The sequence below is a fragment of the Sinocyclocheilus rhinocerous genome, unplaced genomic scaffold (assembly GCF_001515625.1).
Source record: "Sinocyclocheilus rhinocerous isolate Xijiao unplaced genomic scaffold, SAMN03320098_v1.1 scaffold62, whole genome shotgun sequence".
NCBI classification, from domain to species: Eukaryota; Metazoa; Chordata; class Actinopteri; order Cypriniformes; family Cyprinidae; genus Sinocyclocheilus; species Sinocyclocheilus rhinocerous.
Window position 1 is genome coordinate 2,918,614 of NW_015656585.1, and position 22,860 is coordinate 2,941,473.

A 22,860-nucleotide genomic window follows, 5' to 3' on the forward strand; every position below is an offset into this window, starting at 1 on the left:
AGCTAAACCATCCAGGAGCAGGAATGGACTCCAGTGCCCTATAATATATACAGTCAAAGTACTTTATTTAGAAATGTAACAATGCATAAATATTCAGACAGTTTATAAAACATTAATAGGAAACAACATTATATGACTGTAAGTTAAAAGGAATGCAAATGTAAAGCGATGTTACTGAATAAACTTTCACTATTTTGCTAACATAAAAACACCTTATTTACCAAAACCCTGCTTTTCAAAACATGACAGCCAATTTGATCTCAGCAAACCTGAATATGTAAATAGCAGAGAAGGCTTTTCTGATTGGTTCTTCTGATTGGCTAAAAAAGGTGGGCCACTTTCCTGATTTTTCTTTTCTTGTTGCTGTCCCAGGGACAGGTGATATTTCTCAGCACATCAGTGATATGTGATATGATCAGTGATGCTTTCAGTGAAATCAAGCCAGCACCAGGGACTATTATTAATTTATTTATTTGTTTGTTTATTGCTTTGCAAACAAATAATAATAAACATTTTTTATTTTTTATATATTTTACAATTTTTTGTAATGGTAAAAAAGAGCAGTTGGTTTCCATAACAACATTGAAATATATATCATTAACCAGCTAATCCATTCAGTAAATTGCTTGCCTTTTTTCTTCAAATTCTTAGCAGCTCCGTAGTTTCCCTGAACTCCCATCTCAGCAACCTTTCCTCTCAGGCATCTGACCCACAACACTCCCCTCACTCTCACTTTCCCATCCACTGACCCCTCTTCCCACTCCCTTGAGTTTAATTACCCCCCCACAAACAAGTGAAAACAGTTCAGGCTTACAGTCAACCCTCTTCAGCACGCTCTGAACAGATTCTTCCCGCTGTTCATTGAAGAAATAACGGAAAAAGAAACTTACCGAGTTGAAGGAAATTATTCCGAAGGCATTGTCATTAGACAAGATGGTGATGGTGGCAGTATTTGGAGTTCCCACTGTCACACCATTTGATGAGCTCTGAAAAAGTAATGCATTGCTTGGTTAGAACTATCAATATATTATAACTTGTCTATTGCTATCAAAATCCAAATTCTATAAACATTCAGGCAGAAATCCATTTCACATACTTTTTATGCCACCATAAATGCACTAATTAGAATTTCAGATTAAACGTATTATAGTTTTTAAAGAGTGTATAAGTGTCTGTGATACAGAGCACAAAAAGAGATAAACAGAGAATGACCAAGTAAGAACGTAAACCAGTATGGACCATTTTTTCAGCAACCCTTTCAAATAAGCTTTTCCCAGCTATAACAGAGCTTTCTTTCAGCCGCAGAGCTCTTGTTGCAGTGCGAAAACAGACAAGGAATACACACGTTCAGACAATTGCCCACGCTAACCGTGACTGAGGTCCGGCTCAGTACCACAGCACACAAACACTCTTTCTCCTTTTCCCTCAGTAACAAGCATTTGTTAGATTAGATTTTCATAATAAAACAATGAGTGAGATAATGGAGCACAGGAAATACAGAATGAAAAAAAAAACATGTTTCTTTCGCCCATTATTAAAAATGTTTTTTATCAATAATTAGCATTTGGTTTATGTAAATCACACTTAAGGACAGTCTAGATTTCCTTTTAGTGAATTCAGATTGGGTTTCATTGGGTTTCAGTGGTCTTTTGTCACCCTTAAGTTGTCCCATTCTGCCAGCCTGAGGTTCATTTGTTAAACAGTGGACAAGTAGACAGTGGAGTCATGACCTGTTGTCATTAATCACTCACTGTCAACAGACCGAGACAGCACAGTAATAAGAGGCCCTCAAATGAGAAACTGCTATGAGAAACAATTCCTTAGACAACACAGAAAGGTGACGAGTGTCATACCTCCTTCATCTCAGTTTAATTTTATTGAGATGACAAAGTAACCCATAGTAGGTTGATTTCTCCTCAAATTTCTAAACAGTGGGTCTCATTTACTAATCATGCGTACACACAGATTTGTGCAGGAAATGTGCATGAATGTTTTCATGAACAAATCATGATATATCATTAACTTTCATACTAAAATTGATTCTAAATTTACAAAAAAAAAGAAATGTAGGAACAATTGAAACCACAAATACTTAAAAATCACATACTCTCGATCACCTTATAAAATCACAGATCACCGATAAAATTTTTCAAATCACACTTTTTTTTAAGGTCCACTTCTCTCTATTAACAAACCATTAACCATGACTTTTGCCTCAATTAACTCCTAATTTGCTGCTTATTAATAGTTAGTAAGGTAGTTGTTAAGTTTAGGTATTTGGTAGGATTGTGGATGTAGAATATGGACATGCTGAATATGTGCTTTATAAGTACTAATAAACAGCCAAAATGTTAATAATAGGCATGCTAATAAGCAAATCATTCATGAAAAAATCATCAATCATGAAAAATTCTCAAAAATCATGAGAATTGGTCCCTATACTAAAGTGTTACCACAATTTTATAGGACACTTTAAGGATATTTCATGAAGATGGTTTGGGTGTGTTTTATGCAAATTACTAGGCATACAGTTTATCATTTAGAATAATTTAAATTCATTAACATTAGAACAAGGTTAAGAACAAATTAGTTGTGAATTAGGCAGATTAAGGGGTTTTTTTGTGTGAGAAGTTCTCCTGTGAGTATACATACAAATAATGCATGCAATTATTAATTAATGAGACCCAGTGACTGTTTGGTTAAAGCAGTCTAATATGTCAACTTCTGGCTCAGCTAATGGCATAAAACCTGTGTGAAACCTTTTAGAAATGTGTGATTTTTTGCAATTCTGTTTGGTGCTGTTGGTAGTGCATAAATTAAGCTCCTAGGAGATTCTTCTTCTTTGCGTGTTATAGGAAGCTTATTTCCAGGTCTGTGCTTTTCTTCTAGTGATTAGCTTTGCATAATGGCTCTTTAATCTTACGGCAGTGCCAGTTGTAGCTGTCACAGTTGGTTATTTCGCTTGAAGGTGACTTCTAATGTTGGGCTGCTAGTGCAGGGACATTACCTAACCCTTATACAGAGATAGTGGAAGCCATCGAAGAAAATGCAATGGCTTATGGGCCATTGAGCTGTGGCTGAAGAGTTGACAAGATTTCAGTGCTGTTCCACTCAAGCAAGAATTTCAACCCCTCTGGGATTCCCACTACTGAGACATTACTTTGAGGAACCATAGAGGTATAAGAAGACTCTCTGTCTCTGTCGCACACATACAGAGACACATCTGAAACTCATTAATTAGAGGTGATGAAAAAACTACGAACATGTGTGCATTAAAAGTTAACTGTAGTATTATAAAAGGTAGTAATTTTATCACTTAGCCAATGCTTACAAGTCTCAGAAAACGAGTTGGATGTATGATTGAATATTTCTGAGCCAAAGACATTCCTTCAGGGTTCGTATACGTTTTGGAAAGTTTTTTTTTCCAAGTATGGACCTGTATGACATCATAATGGGTGGGATTTGTCGTATGGGCACTTATCCAGGGAGAGCGTGTGCACACATCAACCAGAGCAAGAGCAAGAGCACATTCGGGATACGGAAGTCGTTGGGTTCCAATTCCGGATCAAATACAGTATATAAGGCTGGTTCTGATTTTTAGCCATAGTTAATTTAAGTCAATAAAGTTTTTGTTCCTGTTTTATTTATGCCAGTGTCACAGCTTGCAAGAGTGGCAAATGCAGGTCTACGCAGAAACCAAACGATAATGCATTTTACTACAGATTTAGTTTACAAACAAGACATAATTCGACGCAGAATTTTCAGAAAGACTGAAACTAAAAGACAATGCTGTGCGATTATATTGGATCTGATGTTGCACCACACAAGTGTGAGTAACTGTTTTTATTATGTGGTCACTATTGCTTTGTCTGTTATTACAGATTGCTTGATATGTTCTGAGTATTTATGCGTTTTTTGTTTGCATTTTTGCATTTTTCTTAATAGGACAGTAGAGATCTGATAGGAAGTGAGTGGAGACAAAGAGGAGGACGGGATCGGGAAAGGTCCACGAGGCGGGATTCGAACTCGGGACACCAGAAGCGCAACTGCACCATATGTCGCTGCCCACAAGGCTATCAGTGCTGACGTATTTATGCGTTTTTAACCTAAAACACAGCAGCGTTCATCTGTGAGGGATGTAGGCTGTCAAACATACACAACTGTTAGCTAATCATAGCAGTAGGCATTTACTTCCGAATCTACAAACCGCCACGCCTATTCAAACGGAGCGTTCCAATGAGGGGGTCAAAAACACAAGAGGTCCTCACTGCAGCCTGTAGCACGATGACGTACTGGATCAGCTCCAATACGTAGTGGATGTTTGACGTGCATGCGCAAAGTGGGGCTGTCAGTAAAGCTAGTATTTAATGTAAATTAAACTGTAATTACGAGATATATATGTGTATTTCATAGGCTTACACAAATTATATTATACTGTGAATTTAAACTAGTAGTGCAGGCTATTCAAACTTTATTTAAGCAAGGATGGCCAAGTTTTGAATGAACGAGTTTGGTATGTAAACAATGTTTATTTTTTATTAGTTTGACTCGTTTTGGAAATAAAAATCTACTAATTACAATTTTGTTTGTTCTTTATGAAAAAATGGGTTCTATTGTCTTTATTTTTTCCATAATAGTCTTATAGTTCTGCCAATAATTCGTTCATGAATCAAATATTATTTTTTGTTCTCACTCTCTGTGCTATACGTGACAGAGTATAAAAGTTATAGGCCTACTAAAATATGCGGACATCTTTTTTATACCGTATAAAAATAAAGAGAAGAAAAGCAATCCTGTCAGTCGGGGTTCCGTTAGCCAATAGATCCGTTATCCCGGGTTATACCGGGTTTTTACAGTTAATCTCATGTCCAACAAATAAATACACACACGGTCGGGGACAAGGTATATTAACACAAAGAGGACTTTTTTTTTTGTTTGTTAGTTTTTTTTGTTATTCATATGCAAGTGAAATCCCTGGAGATAGATAGACCTAATGGCTAAAGACATACCATCCATTCCATTACGAGAGCGCTCTCTCTCTCTCTCTCTCTCTCTCTCTCTCTCTAGGGAGACTTTTTTTTTAGTGTTTTGTATTGTATCAGACGATGTGTGAAAAGCAACTAACAAAACATTTATTTGACCTGTCACCTGACTGAGGCGTTATTAGCGAGGTAAAGTCTTAATATAAATGTAATGGTTTTTTTTTTATTAGCCTATTGAAAATGTTTGTAATAGCTATATTAGAATAATATAAAATCTAAATAAACAATAGATCGGCATTAAATATTCCCAAATACATTTAAATAAACATGACGGATACAATCAAAAAGACATTTAGGCAACTCTGTCAGAGTGATGTATATCTTAATAATTAGCTATTTACAGTGCAACGTCTGCATATCAATCATGTTAAAGACAAAAACATTGTGGATGAATTTAGACATTAAAGTTTTTACATTGTAATGTAGGTCATCGCGTATTGTAATGTAGGTCAAAAACCCTTGCTACATGTACTGCGTTAGATTTCACTTAGACTAAGTCGTTAGACTAAGTCGCTTTGGATAAAAGCGTCTGCAAAATGATTAAATGTAAATAAAAATATGAATTTATTCGAGGCCTACTACAGCGTATGCGCGTAAAACATCCACTACGTAGTGGATATAGTCCAGTACGTCATCGTGCTACAGGCTGCAGCGAGGACAGACTCCAAAAACAGGACAGAAAATTGCCTATAACTTCTAAATTATTATGTTTTTCGATGTAAAAATATTGATAACATTATACGTGGACCTCAGAGAACAGTACAAAATAAAAACAGGCAGTTCATGACCTCTTTAAGTGAAATAAAACCTACATTTAAACTTACGTTAGAAATGTTGCTTTCGCAACTAACTGAAATAAAATATGTTTACCTGGATTTGAATCTAACCCTTTCAATTATATGCACAGATCTTTAACCCCTGGGCTATAACAGTTTCCTGGTTTAAGCATTACCTGCAGGCGGAGGTTGAACACAAAGGTCTCATCAGCTTCAGGCATGTCATCATCCCTCACAGCGATGAAGATGGTTTTACTGCTTTCAGAGGACAGGAGAAAAGCAGCTGCAGTTGTGGCCTCAAAGTCACCAGTGTCCTCTCCCTGAAGCTGGATAAACACGGTACATCGATTTGAAAAGAAGCGCATGAGAGCAGTCATCAATTGTTTTATTTTTGGGATTTGGGAACATTTCTTTTAAATCATAGATGTGTTTTATATAAAACAGTTCGATATAAAACATCTCAAAGTGTGAGACGGGAAATCCCTGACCTCTCTTAAACTCAACCAGCACCATCTGGTTGACAACTGCCACCTCTAGCGCATGCTTTGATGCCACCCACTGTAAGCCGCTACAAAACAGGCTCTTAGATCCTTCTTTCTGCTGTGAATTCATGCATGGCATTCAATGAACCGGCAACACTTGCCCACTTACCATGTGTGCTAAACAGGCACTGCCTGTTTTGACAGTAGGCATATTTGTGTTTCTATGCTAATTATGGCCATATGTATGTGCTGTGCTATGATTTACCAAACAGATGTTTGGGTGTTGAGACCCAAGCAGCTGTTAAGGCATTAACACATCAGGCAGTATAGAAGCACTGCTAGCTCTAAGCACTCTGTTCTAAGCACTTTTTTTTTTTTTTTTACCGTCCCCTGCATTTCACCCCTGTGTGAGCATTCATTCATTCATTACAAGGCACACACACACTATATGGATTTACTGGTAGTTATTTTCAAAATATAAACATAACATATAAAAAGTTATTTCTAATAATTAAATAATTTAATTTAATAAAAAAAAAAAAAAACTGTTTTGCTACATATACAGTATAATAAATCAAACAAAACTGGTAGTGACAAAGATTAACCATTCATGCAGAGTGTTTTCCTAAACTTACCAGAACCAGAGCAGTGACATTAACTGGATCTCCAACTCGTTCCACCACAAGTCGCACTATGGCCCTGCTGCTCTCATTTACAACAAACTGAGTCTGGCCCTGGAACCTCAGCACTGCCGACTCAGACCTGACACTTGTGGTGAGCAGCATCAGAACCAGGCCAGCTAGAGCAAGAACAGCTGGCATTCCTGTAGAGAGAAAAATATATACAGTTTAGTGACTATTCGTCTGGATGAGAACATTTCACTCTGCATAAATATAAACTAGGCCAATGAGATTTAAAATTACAAGCCTCTGAGACCTTCTTACAATTAGATCTGACAGTGTGGAGTTAATGAATGGTTACTATTATAATATATAAATCATAAAAGTGAAAAATTACATGTATATTCTTGTTTAAGGTACCTGCACAAATATTTCACACATTCAAGGAGTATACTGTAATAGGGACTAAAATACATACATCAAAGTGTGTAATTACAGCATTGTACAAATATATGACATTATACATTATTATAGCATTATTATACATTATTATATTTGCTAACATGGTCTTACATAATAACCAGACTTTTGGTATAGACTACCCTGATGTGTTTTTTTTTTTCTTTCTTTCTTTTTGGAGCTGTTATTAGCTATGTTTCCATCCACCTATTTTTATGCACATTTTGGAATATTGCATTAAAAACGCTGGATAGAAACACCAAGATGTGCATAAATTCTAAAAAATGCACATAAAAAAAAACTTATGCGAAGAACATTGCATTGTACTACATGCAATGTTTTCAAACTTTCTCAATTGAGTAGGATAAACTTTTTATCCGGTAAGAAAAAATGTGCATAAACTACGATGGAAACACATTTACCGAATAAATTCCACCATGCGCATCAAAAAATCATGTGACTTTGCACGATGGGACGGGATAACTTGACTATATGTAACTGTATAACTGTCTTACATGACTGCATTCCCAAACAGCAGGCATTCACCTCTGAAAGCAATGACTGCATTTAATGTGTTTAATCTGCTCGCTCTGAGGCACAAGTAATTTGCAATATATGGAAAAATATTATATTCAGTGGCTTCTCCTACTTTTCTTAGTGATATTTAGTGCCAGTTTTCAGGAAGTCACGATTTTGTTCTCTTTGACTCATTGGATGGAAATGGTGCTTTATTCGCAAATGTTTTATGCAATATTCTAGTTCTGCGCACAAGTTAAATTCACATCTTTGGATGGAAACATAGCTATTGTTTGGAAAAGAGCTGCATGAAACCTCCTCAAAAATTCCTCTGAATTGTTATGTTTTGCAGACAAACAACAGCATACAGGTTTGAAGAAAATAAATTGTAATGATGAAGTATATTTTTAAAACTTTGCAAATCAATATAATATCACTGGTTGACTCACCCTTTTCCTTTAAGGTTCCTGACCTTGAAGGTCAGATGCAAGTTATTGTCACTTATGAAGACAATTCAGACATTGAGGCATTTATTGTGGTCATCTCTTTTGAATAGAAAGAGGCTATTAAATTTTATGACCTCAGACAATGTCTCCTTTTTTTAAGACAGTTGTCATGGCTAACAAAACAGAAAACATGAATGTGTTCAAAATGACGTCTGGACATCTATTTAATAATTTGCTGCTTTGAAGCATACACACTTTTTTATATTTGCGCTAAATTACATGGTAAATACACAAGCTCTGAATGAAGTCATCTTGTTTTTCCTTTTTTTTCTTTTTTCTTAGAAGAGCCGATTACCAAGGAAAGTTGGACATTGGTTAAATTCAGCTTTTCATATGTTCCACTTCTGCTACATCATGCGGTTATTCTTTAGCCACAAGGTTGCTGGGAGCAAACAGCTTTCATCAATTAAGGTGCCATTTCAGATTACTGAGGGGTTCATTTCTATTGAGTTAGTGAGAATAAAAAAAAAAAATTTGAGAGACAGAAATGCAACCATAGGCATTTTGGTATAATTTCGTCCCATCGTGGTGTATGTGTGCATGTGTGCGCATCTAAATCATTGGCAAGTGTCTGTGAGTGTGTGTGTGTTGTGTCTTGATGACAAGAGGCGGGCAGGCAGGCAGGCAGGAAGACACGGAGGGGGGCCATGAATGCTATCAAAACTGGATTAGCGGCTGCCGGCGGGCTGAGGCCTGGGGTGAGGGCACAAAGCCGGGACAGTAGAGGGGAAAGCCTGGTATTCAGCCCTGCTTCTCCCCCAGAGCTGGGAACTTCCTGACTTGTTCAGACCGAATATACAACAGACACACAACGGCACCCGCACCAGCACCTCTCTCTTATTTATTTTTGTTAGTTTACATTATTGGATGAAATAGGCTACATAATACCTCATCTCTGCTTACAGTAAACCTTTTTACGTGATTATGTTTAGCATGCTACAAATAAATCCAAATTACAAACTGAAATGAATGCAAATTAAATTATGTGAATAATGCAAACTGTACTACAAGTTCTGTTAATACCATACTCTTATATTAAAAAAGATACACTTTTGTGATCAATTTTGACTTCTCTTACAATGTTAATCATCATCATAAGCTCATGTCTCTATCAACTCGTACGATAGATAGATAGATAGATAGATAGATAGATAGATTTTATTACCGGTCTGTTTGTTTCTTTGTTTTTAATGAAAAATCATAAATTGTTATTCATAAATGTCGTAATTTTTGGGGAGCTATACCACATAGCATTGTTGGTCTAACTACATGACGACAGACGGAAAGGTTTTTAAATAGTAATAAGAACTGAAGCAGTTGTGTTTAAAATATAGATTTTATAATAATAATAATAATAATCAAAACTTAAGTTTTCTGTTCAAGAATAGTATCCCCTCAAAAATTGATTCAATAATAAATGTATTATGATATCAGTACAATTTTTTACTTTATGCCACCTAAAAATATACATTTAAATTCAGAAATTAAAATCATGCAACCTACAAGAGGTGTATTTTGGTTATTGTGTATGAATATTTATGTATTTTGAATAAATTAATAGATTCAAACAAAAAAGTAAACACAGTAAAATCAAAAATTTAAATTATGTTACATAATATAAAAAAATATAACAATTTTATCAGTTGAAAATGGACAAAAGACTTAAATATTTAGAGACTTGAAAAAACATAATAATAATAACTAAATAAATGAGTAACCTAAAAGTTAACAAACAATTGCATTTTAGTTCCATAATATCACGTTGTATTTTCATGCACTGATAAATAAATGCACTTGACCTGACTAATACGGCCTGACTGACTGACAAAGCATCTTTGTTTATTTGTTCCTCAGGAGGTTCACGCACAAGCAATTCAAGGAGATGTTCAGGCCATCAGTCAACCCAGAGGTTACCACAGCCTCTTTGGCCACATCTCCTGACATTGATAAAGACAGACACTGCAAGACACTACTCACCCTTTGCCAGATCACCACAGGACATGCTGGCCTGAAGAACATCAAAACGATTTATCAATGACCAGGAGGCCACCGAGCCGCCAAGACACTGGTGGTTTGGCTCTTAGTCTGACCCCAGGACAGTCTATTGTGGGGATGTCTCATTTTTAAAGACAAAATGAAGATGGTTTTCACAGTGAAGGAGGTCAAGCTTCTCTCTTTTCCCTCAGGCGCAAAGGAGGCCCACAGCAGAAGCCTTTTGCCATGCAGCGCATATCAGAGATGGCCCAAATGCCCAGAAAATGTCAAAAAGATGGAAGAGGGCATGAATTTTGAGTGAATATTCAGCAGAAAGCTGCTCCCAGTGGGAGATACATACGTCTTTCGGCACTTTGGAAGTGTGCTGTTAAGTCAATACAGCGCCTCAGGTGGTCTCTCTTTCATTCGATATGGTTATCTCTGTTCAGTCAACCAAATCCTTCTGCATACTTCAACTCCACTTTCAAAAACAAAATGCTTGGGGTGATTTATATCTTCTCAGTGGTTTCCCCCGATAGCATTCTGGAATTACTCATTACAATAAAAATGCATGCCTGCCCATGCCAGGAAAACTTGATTACAATGGCCTCTGTAAATTATCGTTGATGCTGAGTAAGCTACTTAATTCAGTCAGATTAGTAGATTAGCATGTGGGAAATTTGCCCACTCGGTGTAACTCTACAGGATTCATTTATTCATTATACTTTCAGTTCCCCCCAAAAATGGAAATTATTTCATCATTTAGACACCCTTATGTTGTTCCTAAACTTTCTTTTATCTGCGGAACACAACAAATATATTTTGTGTTTTTGCCCATACATAAATCCAATATTGTTGTTTTTGGACCCTATACTGACTTTCATTGTATGGCTAAAACATACCTGTCAACCCTCCTGTTTTTCCCGAGATTCTCCCGTATTTTACCATTCTATCCCGCTATCATCCCATTTAAATATTTTCCCGTATTTCTCCCGTATTCACCTCCGGTAAATCTCCCATCATTTGTATGGCCTAAACTTCATTATATGAATAATCACGTCAACATATTCCAAGGTTGTCCAGTTGCCAGATCTTGTATGAAACTCATCCTTCTCACACAATCATACAAATTTCAACCCATTTGTGACCTCAACTTGGCAACCTACAACCCATTGGCGCTGTTGATATCTGCGCAGGTTGTAGCACGGGAAGGAAAGCATCATTGGTATAAATGGGAGGAGAAAACTCAGGTGGTGCTCCGGCAAAAAATAAATATATAAATAAACAAACAGAGATATAGCTTACACTTCAAAAGGCTATGGTTTCATTTATTAAATATGAGCACTGCAAGTTTCAAAATCAGGTGATGTGCTGCTTTGTTTACTGCAGTTACAGGGTAAACGGCTATATTTCTGGTGGATCGATAAGATAATGAATTATAAAAATCTAAAGATATAGCCTACACTAAGATATATTTTTTATATTTATTTATTTATTTATTATTGTTTTGTTACTACATGAATATAATTGTTTGATCATAATTGTTTAAATTAATCTAATAATTTTAATTAATATAATAATTTGTGTAAATTAACATCATAATTTTAATTATGTCTCCCATATTTTGGTACCCAGATGTTAAGAGGTATGGACCAAAAGCAGATGAAACATTTATTAAAATATCTTCTTTTGTGCTCCACAGAAGACTCAAAATTGATTCATGTTTGGCACAGGCTTTCATTTTTTGGTGAATCATCCATTTGATATTTAGATAGGTGAAGCCCAAGGACAGTTTGACCCCATCACCTCATGCAACGGGTTCACATGGCAGCCATGCCTCTTAACGTAACTGAGACTTCAGCAATTACACTGGATCACCTGGCTGAGGATGTGATAAAGTGTAGGGTTACGGGTCTACGCTGCTGGCTCAGCAGCCGCCTCTAGTGTTACCCCTGCCCGGCAGCAGGATCCATAATCTTAACATCAATTATTCAATCAGCAAGACTTCACAGCCAGTACCAAGCAACAAGGAGAGTGGTGTGTGTGCGAGTGTGTTATGCAATACATTAAGCCTTCACTGAGGTCACACACTTTGACTTCACGTAGCAGAGCGAAGTCAATGTGGTGTACTACATGCAATGTTTTCAAACTCTCTCGTAACATTTCTAATTACTATTTTCAAGAAGAAATACTCTAAAGTTTCCTATACTTTAGCCACTTTTGCTTGGAGCTCAAAATAATAACAGTATGCGCTGAATCCAAATTGCAGGCTTGACTTAATCTAATGGTCTGTCTACTTCTGTAACAACCTGTCTGATGAGACTGTGGTAAGCTTTGGTAAAGTGCAGTCACATTTATCAAACACATGACATGGTAGCAGAAGTAAACTCATGTCCCACGTAGCTCATGTTAGCCAACAAAAACTGCGATTGATGCATCAACAGATTCAAATCATGCGCCTCTCATCTTTTTAAGGCTTTCACTTGATGGTTTGGCTGGCAAGTGCACTATGGTATAAATTAAGAACGTCAAAATGAGAAAACCGCACATAAACACAAAGCCTTTGAGCTGAATCATTTTGAAAATATCATAAATACTGTGAACATACCAAAAGCATACCATACTAAGCAGGCAGCATTTAACGGCAACATTAGACATTCTCAACTCAAAAACTGTGTCAATGTATGGTGTTCTTTTTTTATATATATATATATATATATATACTAAAGTGCCAATCTTTCCAAGAATGATAACTATTACTAAAAAGCTTTTAACAAACATTCTAAAGGCCCATTTACACCAAGGATGAAAACTGTAACATTTTACTAAATGTTCTAATTGTATGACAATAGAGAAGTCCACACCACAGCTATAACGATTAACGGCACAGAGAAACAATACCATTGAAATCACATTCAGATGATTTCACATTTTTCCAGCTGATTTAACACTAGAAACACCACGGGGAAAATTTACCCATGGCTGTTTTTCAAATATACATAACAGATTTTCAATTAAACATTCAAGTCTCCCAGTCATTGACTTTTACTCAAATTGTGTGACTTACAATCCCCTGTTGTTAAAAATTGTTTAGATAAAACCAGATCAAAAAAATGGGGCATTTATACCTATAAACGCCAGCGGGACAAATTTACCCACTATATAAGGCCTGTATTTTCACGCTGTCATTTTCTTGCCACTTATGTTTTAACATTGTACATTGCTAGGCAACGCCTTTCACTCACTGAATTAGCGGTTATCAGTTTCATAAATAAAGACAAAATGAGTAAAATAAGACGATTAATGGATGCTGAAGAGGTATACGAATTACTAAATACCATAATTGATGGAGTGTCTGATGGTGGAGAGATAAGTAAAGTATCCTGGGTCGGCTCAGCATCTGATTGCGATCAAGATATCATATTTATGTTTTAGCCTAATGTTACTCATAATTGTTCAAAATTTGGATTGATTATTTAATTTTTGTTTTGCCATTTCTATCGTTTATTGTTTGCTTCTGTGGTGCTATTTAGTCTGCCTGTTTCCTGAAGAAGAAAAAAAATCTGATCTATGATGTAATCAATAACACAATTTTTTGATTACCCAAAGTAATCAATAATGGTGTTGTTCTCTTATTCAAATTATAAACGATATAACTAAACAAATTAATAATTAATTAGGTGAAGCTGTGCGCGTGTACATTAATGAGGAAAAAAAATTAACTTAAATGATTTTAGCAAATGGCTGCAATATAACAAAGAGTGAAAAATTTAAGGGGGTCTGAATACTTTCCGTACCCACTGTATATATATTTGATGACTAGACATAATCATTTCATGACTCTAGACACTTCACTTGACAGTGGCATAATACAGTGAAATAATATGTTCTTTAGCCATATAAAAACAGTTGTCATGTGCGTGGGTAAAATGTACCCGCTGGTGGTTTTAGGTATACCCCTGGCAGTTCTAGTGTTAACATTGACAGCCAATCAAAATCCATTTAACTTGAAAGAGCTTGAGCATTTAATGAGGCAGATGATACAATTGCCACATGTGCAACTGTCCCCTCTTGAATCCCCTTTGACAATATGCAAGCAAGCAACATGATGTCTTAATAATTTACAGGTGCATCTCAATAAATTAGAATGTCGTGGAAAAGTTCATTTATTTCAGTAATTCAACTCAAATTGTGAAACTCGTGTATTAAATAAATTCAATGCACACAGACTGAAGTAGTTTAAGTCTTTGGTTCTTTTAATTGTGATGATTTTGGCTCACATTTAACAAAAACCCACCAATGATGCCTATTTATGCAGTAGATATTGATGCACCTCACTATGTTTTGGAACAGAGCCATTATGAATACTAGCATAACTTAATTTCATTATGTGTAGGTTACATCACTGCAATGAACAGTGTGGGTTTAAGCTAGGTCTATCTTAAGCTTGGCTGAAGGTCATTTGGGGTTATGCTGGTCAAAGCTGATCACTTATGACTCAGCAACTTGGCAGACTGACTTTCCTGTAGCGGTAACACCAAAAGCTCAGTCACTGCTTCATTATACTTTAAAAATTGATGAAGGATACAGAAACTCACCCATCTGATACTGGCCGAATTACGTGTTTGATCAGTTTAAAAAGGCACAATAATAACCAGACTCCATTGTGGTGCATAGGCTCATATGTGAATAATAAACTGAAGTAAACCACATTCGGTGTGGTGATATTACACAGATATTTCGTAACAGCACAACACACACATGAAGCAGCAGAAGCGAGACAGTCATCACCACAACACGCTCTGTTACCTCAGAAACCGACCTCATTCAGAAAGTTCTGGGAACCTTCAGGGCTCCCATATATGGAGAGCTCAAAAGACAATAATTGCCGCTTGTGTTGTAGCCCCTCAAGTATTTTTAGACGGGCCGATATCCTGAACATCTCGAGGTTGGGAAACTTAAAGCATTTAATAACTGAGTCCAGTTAAAACATACATCATTACATTTGAAAAGAGTATCTGAAGACCACAGCTTTTCGTTGGCGAGACACTCATTTGGTGAGCGTTGCCCAAAATGTTTCTGTTTATTTTGAAAGATACAGGGAACCTAGAATTAGTGCACAAAAGTGTGTATGTGAGTGGGTGCCGAGAGGGTTGAGTACGAGCAGATGCCATTCTTTCTGAGGAATGAAAGCAGAGGATAAGAAAATATCCGCTCCAGATAACAAGAATGCCCAAAAGCTCTGTTTCTGTATTGTCATATGTTACTTTTCAAACCAACATTAGCTTCTAGTGGAGGGACTACATGCCAATCAAGTCTGCTGGCCAGAGAGTAAAGTGAAAGAAAGCAAATCTCTCAAAGGTATTGTCCTCAGGCCGTCGTCTGACCCTTTCAACTTGAGCCAACTGCATCCTGCGTCCTTGTTCCAAAAAACACAATGACTTTTTTCCCCCCGCTCAATATATGGGTAGAGGACTAGAGAAAAGGTCTCATTGAATTTCACACGGTGAATGTTCCCGAGGCCGCAGAACTCCATGACCGATGGGCTACTGCAGCAAACAATGGATGAGAGTGAAGAGAAATGCACTTTCAAGGGATTAAACAAGGAAAAGCCTCTCAATGGCAGTGAAGAGAAGAAAAGCAAATTATAAAGCTTATTGCTTCATCGCATGTAGCCAGTCGGACCTTGGCTGAAATGCTAATTGCCTTTCTTTTCAGCTTCGCACACTAAATCAGGGGTGTGTGCGCTTGAGAAAGGCAGGGCACTCACGATTCACAGACAGACGCGCACACACACTCTAAAGATTTTAGGAGACTGTGTTGTACTCTTTTTTTTTTTGCAACATTGTTTTCTCTAGTTTTTCTTCTTTTCCCACTCTTTTTTTAAAACGTGGGTACTTCAGCCTTCCAGTAGACCGAATCAAGCCCCCATTCAGACAGATAGTTCTCTTTCTCCCTCGGTTTTCCCTCCCATTCCTCATTTAACGAGCGAGAGATGTGGGAAATTTCTGTCCCGGCCTCTTCAATCTGCTGAGTTTGGCAGCCGCAGGACAGATGGCTGGATTGAGGACAGAGCAAATCCCCGATCAAGTGTAGCTCCCTCACTGACTCTGAATCAGTGGCTGCGGACCCACCGAGTCGGCAGTAAATTTTGGGTTCCCACGTTATTGTCCAATGTATCCTTAAAAAAATTTACACCTGTTCATGTTAATACTTGATCCTATTCTAAACTCAATGGCAACTCAATGGAAATTTGCCATTGAGTTGCATCCCAACCAACCCAGTACACCAACACTTATCACTTAACACAACATATTTGGGACAGGACTGTGCTTTTATGACTAGCAAATGAGGGAGTGTTCAGGAAACCTTTTTGACAACAATCATTATTTTTACAATATTCTTTAGTGATGCTAGTGATGCATAAATTATACACTTACCTAAAACAAAAACTACACCAAAAACATAATATCTACAAAACTGACTAAAGCAGCCACAACTAAATTTTTGTTTTAGATACATGGCATATTATTGAAATATTTACAACCTACCAACAGTAAACATGAAAAATGCCTTTAGATAGCAATGATACTGAATAGACTATGAGGGAACATTTAATGTTGTTTAACATTTTTAACCTCTTAACTCTCACCCCCATTTTTGAATATAGACGTGAAAGTGCTAAATGGTTATAATTCATGAAAGAAAACATTTTGTAATATGATTTTGAAGTACCATTTACATGGTAATGCAATGTCCGATTTTAAAATGGTTTTCACAGGATGAATTTTGAGGCTTTAAGCATTCAGTGGATATATAATTTATGATGATTACTAAAACGTGATAGGGAAAAAGGCAACCAAAAATACTTTTTGTGACAAAGATCACAACTTCTATTATGATGTAGATTTTTGAGGTGCACTCTTGTGCTTTAATCTATTTACTCAAAGGAAGAAGTAAGACAATGGTGTGGATCAACAGGTGGGAGGTGGGAAACAGACACGATCCCAGTTTGTTCAATTCCTCCACTTCAGAAATTCCTTCACCATGACGAACCAGAATGGGGTAAATACTCGCAAGCAAAGGGAGAGAAAGCAGGCGAGAGTCTGAGTGAGGGGGCTGGAGGGGGGCATGGGGGAAGACAGATGAGGGTCAGCAGGACATCTCGCCTCAGGGCCCACTGAAGATAACAGACGTCCAGCCTTCAAATTGCTTTCACTTTTGTGAATCAACAAACCGCTTTATGTACAAATCCTCTACATTTATGCATGATGGATTCAGAGATACGAGCTGAGTATGGATGAGTACACACTGGCAACGAAAAATGATCCCTGACCAGCCTGCATTGTGGCAGGCAAGCTCTTTCACCAGGCAATAGCAAGATAAGACAGAAGGCTCAAGGAAGGGAAACAGGGCTCTATAGATTTGTGGTATTAGGATAAACGCTAAGGAGATAAACAGCCAGGAGGAGGGTCCTTATTGCCCCAAACACAGGCCAGTGCATCCTGGATGAAGTATCAATAAATGGACATCTCAAAAGGGAGTAAAGTAATTACAAAAGTCCTTAAAGTAGTTTAGTCTGTAAGTAAATAAATAAATACAATTTATAAATATAAATATGCTTTTTTTCCTGCTAAGAATTATATTTAAAAAATCATTACCACAACATGTTCATTATATACGAAAAACATAAAAATACCTTACAAATTTAGACAGACATAAAAACTTTATAACAAGTATTAAATTCCAATTCTGATCATTTATAATTAGTCCATTAAAAGAGAGAGAGAGAGATCGGTTTCATTTTAATCTGGAAACACACAAAATTAAACTCATAAACCAAGAAGCAATTGCGTTTTGGCCAGATTACCGCAGTCAATGTTGACATGAAAAGTTCAAATAAATTACAATTATTTTTCTAACTAATTAGGTTCTCAAATTTTTGACCAAAGAAAAAAAAAAACACTAACTACCCGTTTGTCATAACTTTGGCAGGTTGGCATTATTTTCCATTATATGCTAAATTATTTTTGTGATTTTGTTTGGTGTCAATAATGACACAGAAATTACACACGTCAGCTAATGTTTAGCATAACTTTTTACATTAAACACATACAAAAGTACAGATTTAATTTTCATTTGAAAAGTGAAAAAGTAAAGGCACAGGAACTTTTTAAGCCAAATGATGGTGACTGATTACACCATCAGACTTATTGGAACGGTCTCAACCCTACGAAGTGTCTCATATGACCACCACAAATCAATCAACATTAAACCTTGGATGGATCAGATAATTTCTGTTTATTTTAGCCATTTATGTAACAAATGTAACACTATCTGCTTTGAGGACAATTGGACCGAAATCATCAAGAGATCATTCATCAGCCAGAAATCTTGGAAAAGGTCTACAGAATAGCTTGTGGTATGGATCAATGCCCCATGTATCCGTGTTGAATAAATCACATTTAACAGAAGCGAGCGATCAAGCTCTGCGGGGAGAACACAGTGTCCATGCGTTAGAGAGCACAGCGTGACTCCACACCATGAAACGGTTTTAAGGACCGACAGTGAAGGTCACAGTTCAAGTTCAATACCCCACAGAAAAAAGGATAAAGCTTTTCTTTTGATGCTTAAAGTTGTTCTATAGAACCATGTGCAATAGAGAATGTATGCAAGAGTTACCGAGGGAATTAAGGATTTTCACGCTATATTCATTTTGAATAGGAATCAAGCTTGTAATACAACATTTTGGAGAAAAATATTTAAGACCAAGCTTGCTTATACCACAGTAATAAAATAAAGTACGATCAAATCAAGAGAATTCAATTTAAAAAGATTTAGAGAAAGAAAGAAAGAAAGAAAGAAAGAAAGAAAGAAAGAAGAAAAAAAGAGAGAATGAGCCATATGTAGACCAGTACAAGAACAAAATCAATTTCAGAAAGGTCAAAGAGAAGTGAATGTTGACCAAAGACAAACTCTTGAGCAAACTCCATGGCACAATTGTGGCAGACCATGACAAATAACGAGACCTCAAGATTCCTGCTGGATTTGACCATTGCTTCAGAATATCCTGCCATACTTCCATTTTCAGCTCCAGAATAAACAGATATTGAAATACTGTGCGTAATATGTTGTCAGCGTACTGCTGAAGATGCATACAGATTAACATACCAAAAAAGGTCAATGTCTGCTCTTTATGTAACATGACCTGAATCATGTAATGTAGCAAACTCAGTTATTCATGACTGAAAAATTACATTTTATACTTTTATGTTTCACCAAAATGAATATATATAGTGCTAAGAAATGTAAAAAAAAAAAAACTCTTTACATAGTACAACAACAAAGAGCTTTTGATGATCAAATTCTGCATAATACAGAACAAAATGCTTGGTTAGGTGGGGTTTAAATAAGCAACAAAACAAAAGACAAAAATTGGAGGGGATGAATAGTTTCTCACTGAGAACAGCATTAGGCAATGCATGATTCTTTATATTAAAACTTTTACATGAATGACAGTGACGGATTGTTACGAGTCAAGTGGTCTACATTTATCAAAATCGAAACTGAATTTAGCCTTGTCTGCAAATGAACTACCAACCCACTCGTCGAAAACCAGTGACATACTCCCACTGTGTTTTTTACTGCTTTGGGTCTGGGGTCTTTGTGTAGCATTTACAGAAGTGAATTCAGTTTCTCCACATGCTCGGTGACATGCGTAGGGATTTTGTTTTCGCAGAGGCCCCAGGCTGGTGGGAACCCTGCTAATTCTGCTAAGAAGGTGTGAAATTATAAAACTGATTAAAAGTGATGTAAACTTGAAAAAGTGCCTCTTATTCACTCGGTTTTTGTTTCTAAATGGATTTTTAAACTGACATTAAAAAGACAGGACAGGTTTCAAACAAACATGAAACTAGCCATTTTCAAAAGCAAATTTATCAATTTAAACTGATATACGTTAAGAAGAAAGTGGATGCATTCAATCTCCCCCCACCAATGTTACCACAAAGGAGAAATACTTTAAGATTTGTCAGGTTTTTTTCACTATTTAAAAAAAAAAACCAATGGGAAAGTTTTATTTAAAAAAAAAAAAAGAGAGAAATGTGAAAATGTGTATACTGACTGGTTCTCGTACATCACTATTTTTAAACACATACTTTGGCAAAACTCTAAATCTCCAAAATATCAAACACACACTGCATATGGAACATGTGCAGGTAGTTTTGTTTCAGCTCCAGCAATGTGAGTATGTTATGATTTTACAAGACTGACTTCTGAATCAACCATTTAACTAATAAAAGCTACTTTTATTAAGTACAGTATATCAATGTAGTTTATGGGTCAAAAACGAGATGTCCCCTTTTGGTGACCTCATTAAACTATATTTATAAAAGTGTTTTATATGCACAGAAACCAAGCAAGTGTGTCTGCTTTAATGCAGTGTCTACTTTAATGTTTCAAATAACTTTTGTGAAAACAAAATGGCAAAATATGGGTGAAATAATGTTCCATGATCGTTCGACGTAACATATATAATTATGTACAACAGACTTATTATTCTGACCTGTACTTATTAAAATGTACAGTATAAATGAATAAGGGATCATACTAAATTGTATTGTATTTTTAATTATTAAAAACTTCTTGATGACAAATTGGTAAAACCTAGTGGTCTGAAGGATAGTGGCAAAGATTGGTAAATATTTAAAATGACAATTAATTCGTATTTTGGGGCTGCACTGTGATCCTTAAACAGTCTTTTAATGTCATCTAATGATTCTTGTTCTAAATATGTATTTTTTGGTATACAAACTATTGTTACACTGAATTGTTTATTCCCCTGTAAATTATGGTAAAAATGTATAATACCCATTATTTTTTGCTCAGAAAAAAAAAATGTAAAGAAAAAATAAAGCTGTACTTTTATAGTTTTGATGCTTGAGAACCCAAAATGTATCCTTTTGTACTTTATTTACCTCTAAAGGGTGCATATTAGTACCTTACAAGAACATATTATTAACTAAAGTATACATATTTTGTACAGTACCTTTCCTATATCCTATACATACACAAAAAGTAAGTCGTGCCAACTGGTTTGCAATAAAACATGGCCTCAAGAAAATCTGCTCAACACAATTGTGCTTCAGACATATGGAAGAGACGGCTTCTGTTGTCAATGAACAGACTCAGCTGGTGAAGTACAAAGGGAGAGTGCATTAGGAAAGAGCCATTGGGAAAACAATTAAGACAACAAGTCTGTTTAATGAAAAACACAACTAAAACATGTTTCTCTGCCGCAGCATAGCAGACAGTTCTAACAACAGCCTTCCCCATAAAAAAAGACATGGATAGGCTTGTGCGGGAAGGGAGGTAGCTTCCTCCAGCTTTAATGTTTATTCTTTTGTCTTAAGTCCACCTGTCTCATCACGCAGGACCCTGTGCGGTCCGTTTCCTTGTGGCATCAATCACAGAGCGCTCCGTCTGTGAGCAGCGCCTTCGCACATCTCAATGGATTTAGTGTTTATATTACATCCTCTCTGTTTTCTCAACATGTAAGGCCCTATTTAAGGGGAGGTACAAAAACAGGGGCTACCACTGCAAATGTTACACCCAGCCGTGAATCACATGCACTGAATGATGCTCAACTGAAGCTGTATAAGGGGGGTGCAAGAAGATCATTCAATCCATTGAGTCCACAGTGCATCTATTCAGTAGATAAAGGGCGCCCCTAATGAATTAAACACGAAACAGTATAAAACAGACTACCAAAGATGGCAGTTGATGCATTAAAACAGAAGAAAGACTGGATAAAACCATGTTGAATGCATCTAGTTTACTATAATATTGGCCAGTGTGGGTAGTAAGAAACTACATGTCATGTTGGTATTTAGTCCAAATAGTAATATTATTTCAAGTGACATATGCATAATTAACCTACAGACACATTTTTCTGCATATTAATTGTTAGGCCTAGGCTACATATGAGGCAATACTGGTTGTGGCCATGAAATTCTTATTTTATTTTTAGTCAAAATAGTATAAGATCATTCTTGCGTGTAAACAAATAATTATAATCCAAAAGTAGCCAGATTCGAGTGTCATATAAAAGATGACGTCACTGATTATTACTGGTAATTAGTACCAGAGATAATATTTCAGAAGTATGACTAATTCACGCAGGGTGTTATCTACACGCAAAAATAGTGACTCTAAAGTGAGAAGGGCCCTCATATCATTTAAACAGATGGAGGAGAGAAATCACAGTTTGAGTTTTGGATGACAGGGGGCTTCGCGAGCGCGTCCCATCTCAAAGCCCCTGAGTGGGGAGGAGCCCCGCCGACTGTTGTTTTATCTCAATGGGAGCGGGAGGAGAGACACAAAGCGCGTTGAAGACCCTCACAGTAACCATGGAAGCGCAGGAGAATGGCCTCTCATCCGCAACCGATATTAATTGATTAAACGTTAACATGTTTATAAACGATTTT

General features: G+C 36.4%; 1 protein-coding gene across 1 annotated transcript in view; it reads right to left on the reverse strand.

Annotated features, from left to right (window-relative positions):
- Nucleotides 1–22,860, reverse strand: part of adgrv1 (adhesion G protein-coupled receptor V1) — a 138,467-nt gene that overhangs the window by 114,917 nt on the left and 690 nt on the right. The window contains exons 2-4 of the mRNA XM_016527812.1: nt 6,936–7,123; nt 5,995–6,144; nt 891–986 (exon numbers count right to left, since the gene is read on the reverse strand). Of these exons, the coding sequence (XP_016383298.1) occupies nt 891–986; nt 5,995–6,144; nt 6,936–7,121 (432 nt within the window). The 5' untranslated portion in view covers nt 7,122–7,123. The remainder of the gene's footprint in view (nt 1–890; nt 987–5,994; nt 6,145–6,935; nt 7,124–22,860) is intronic.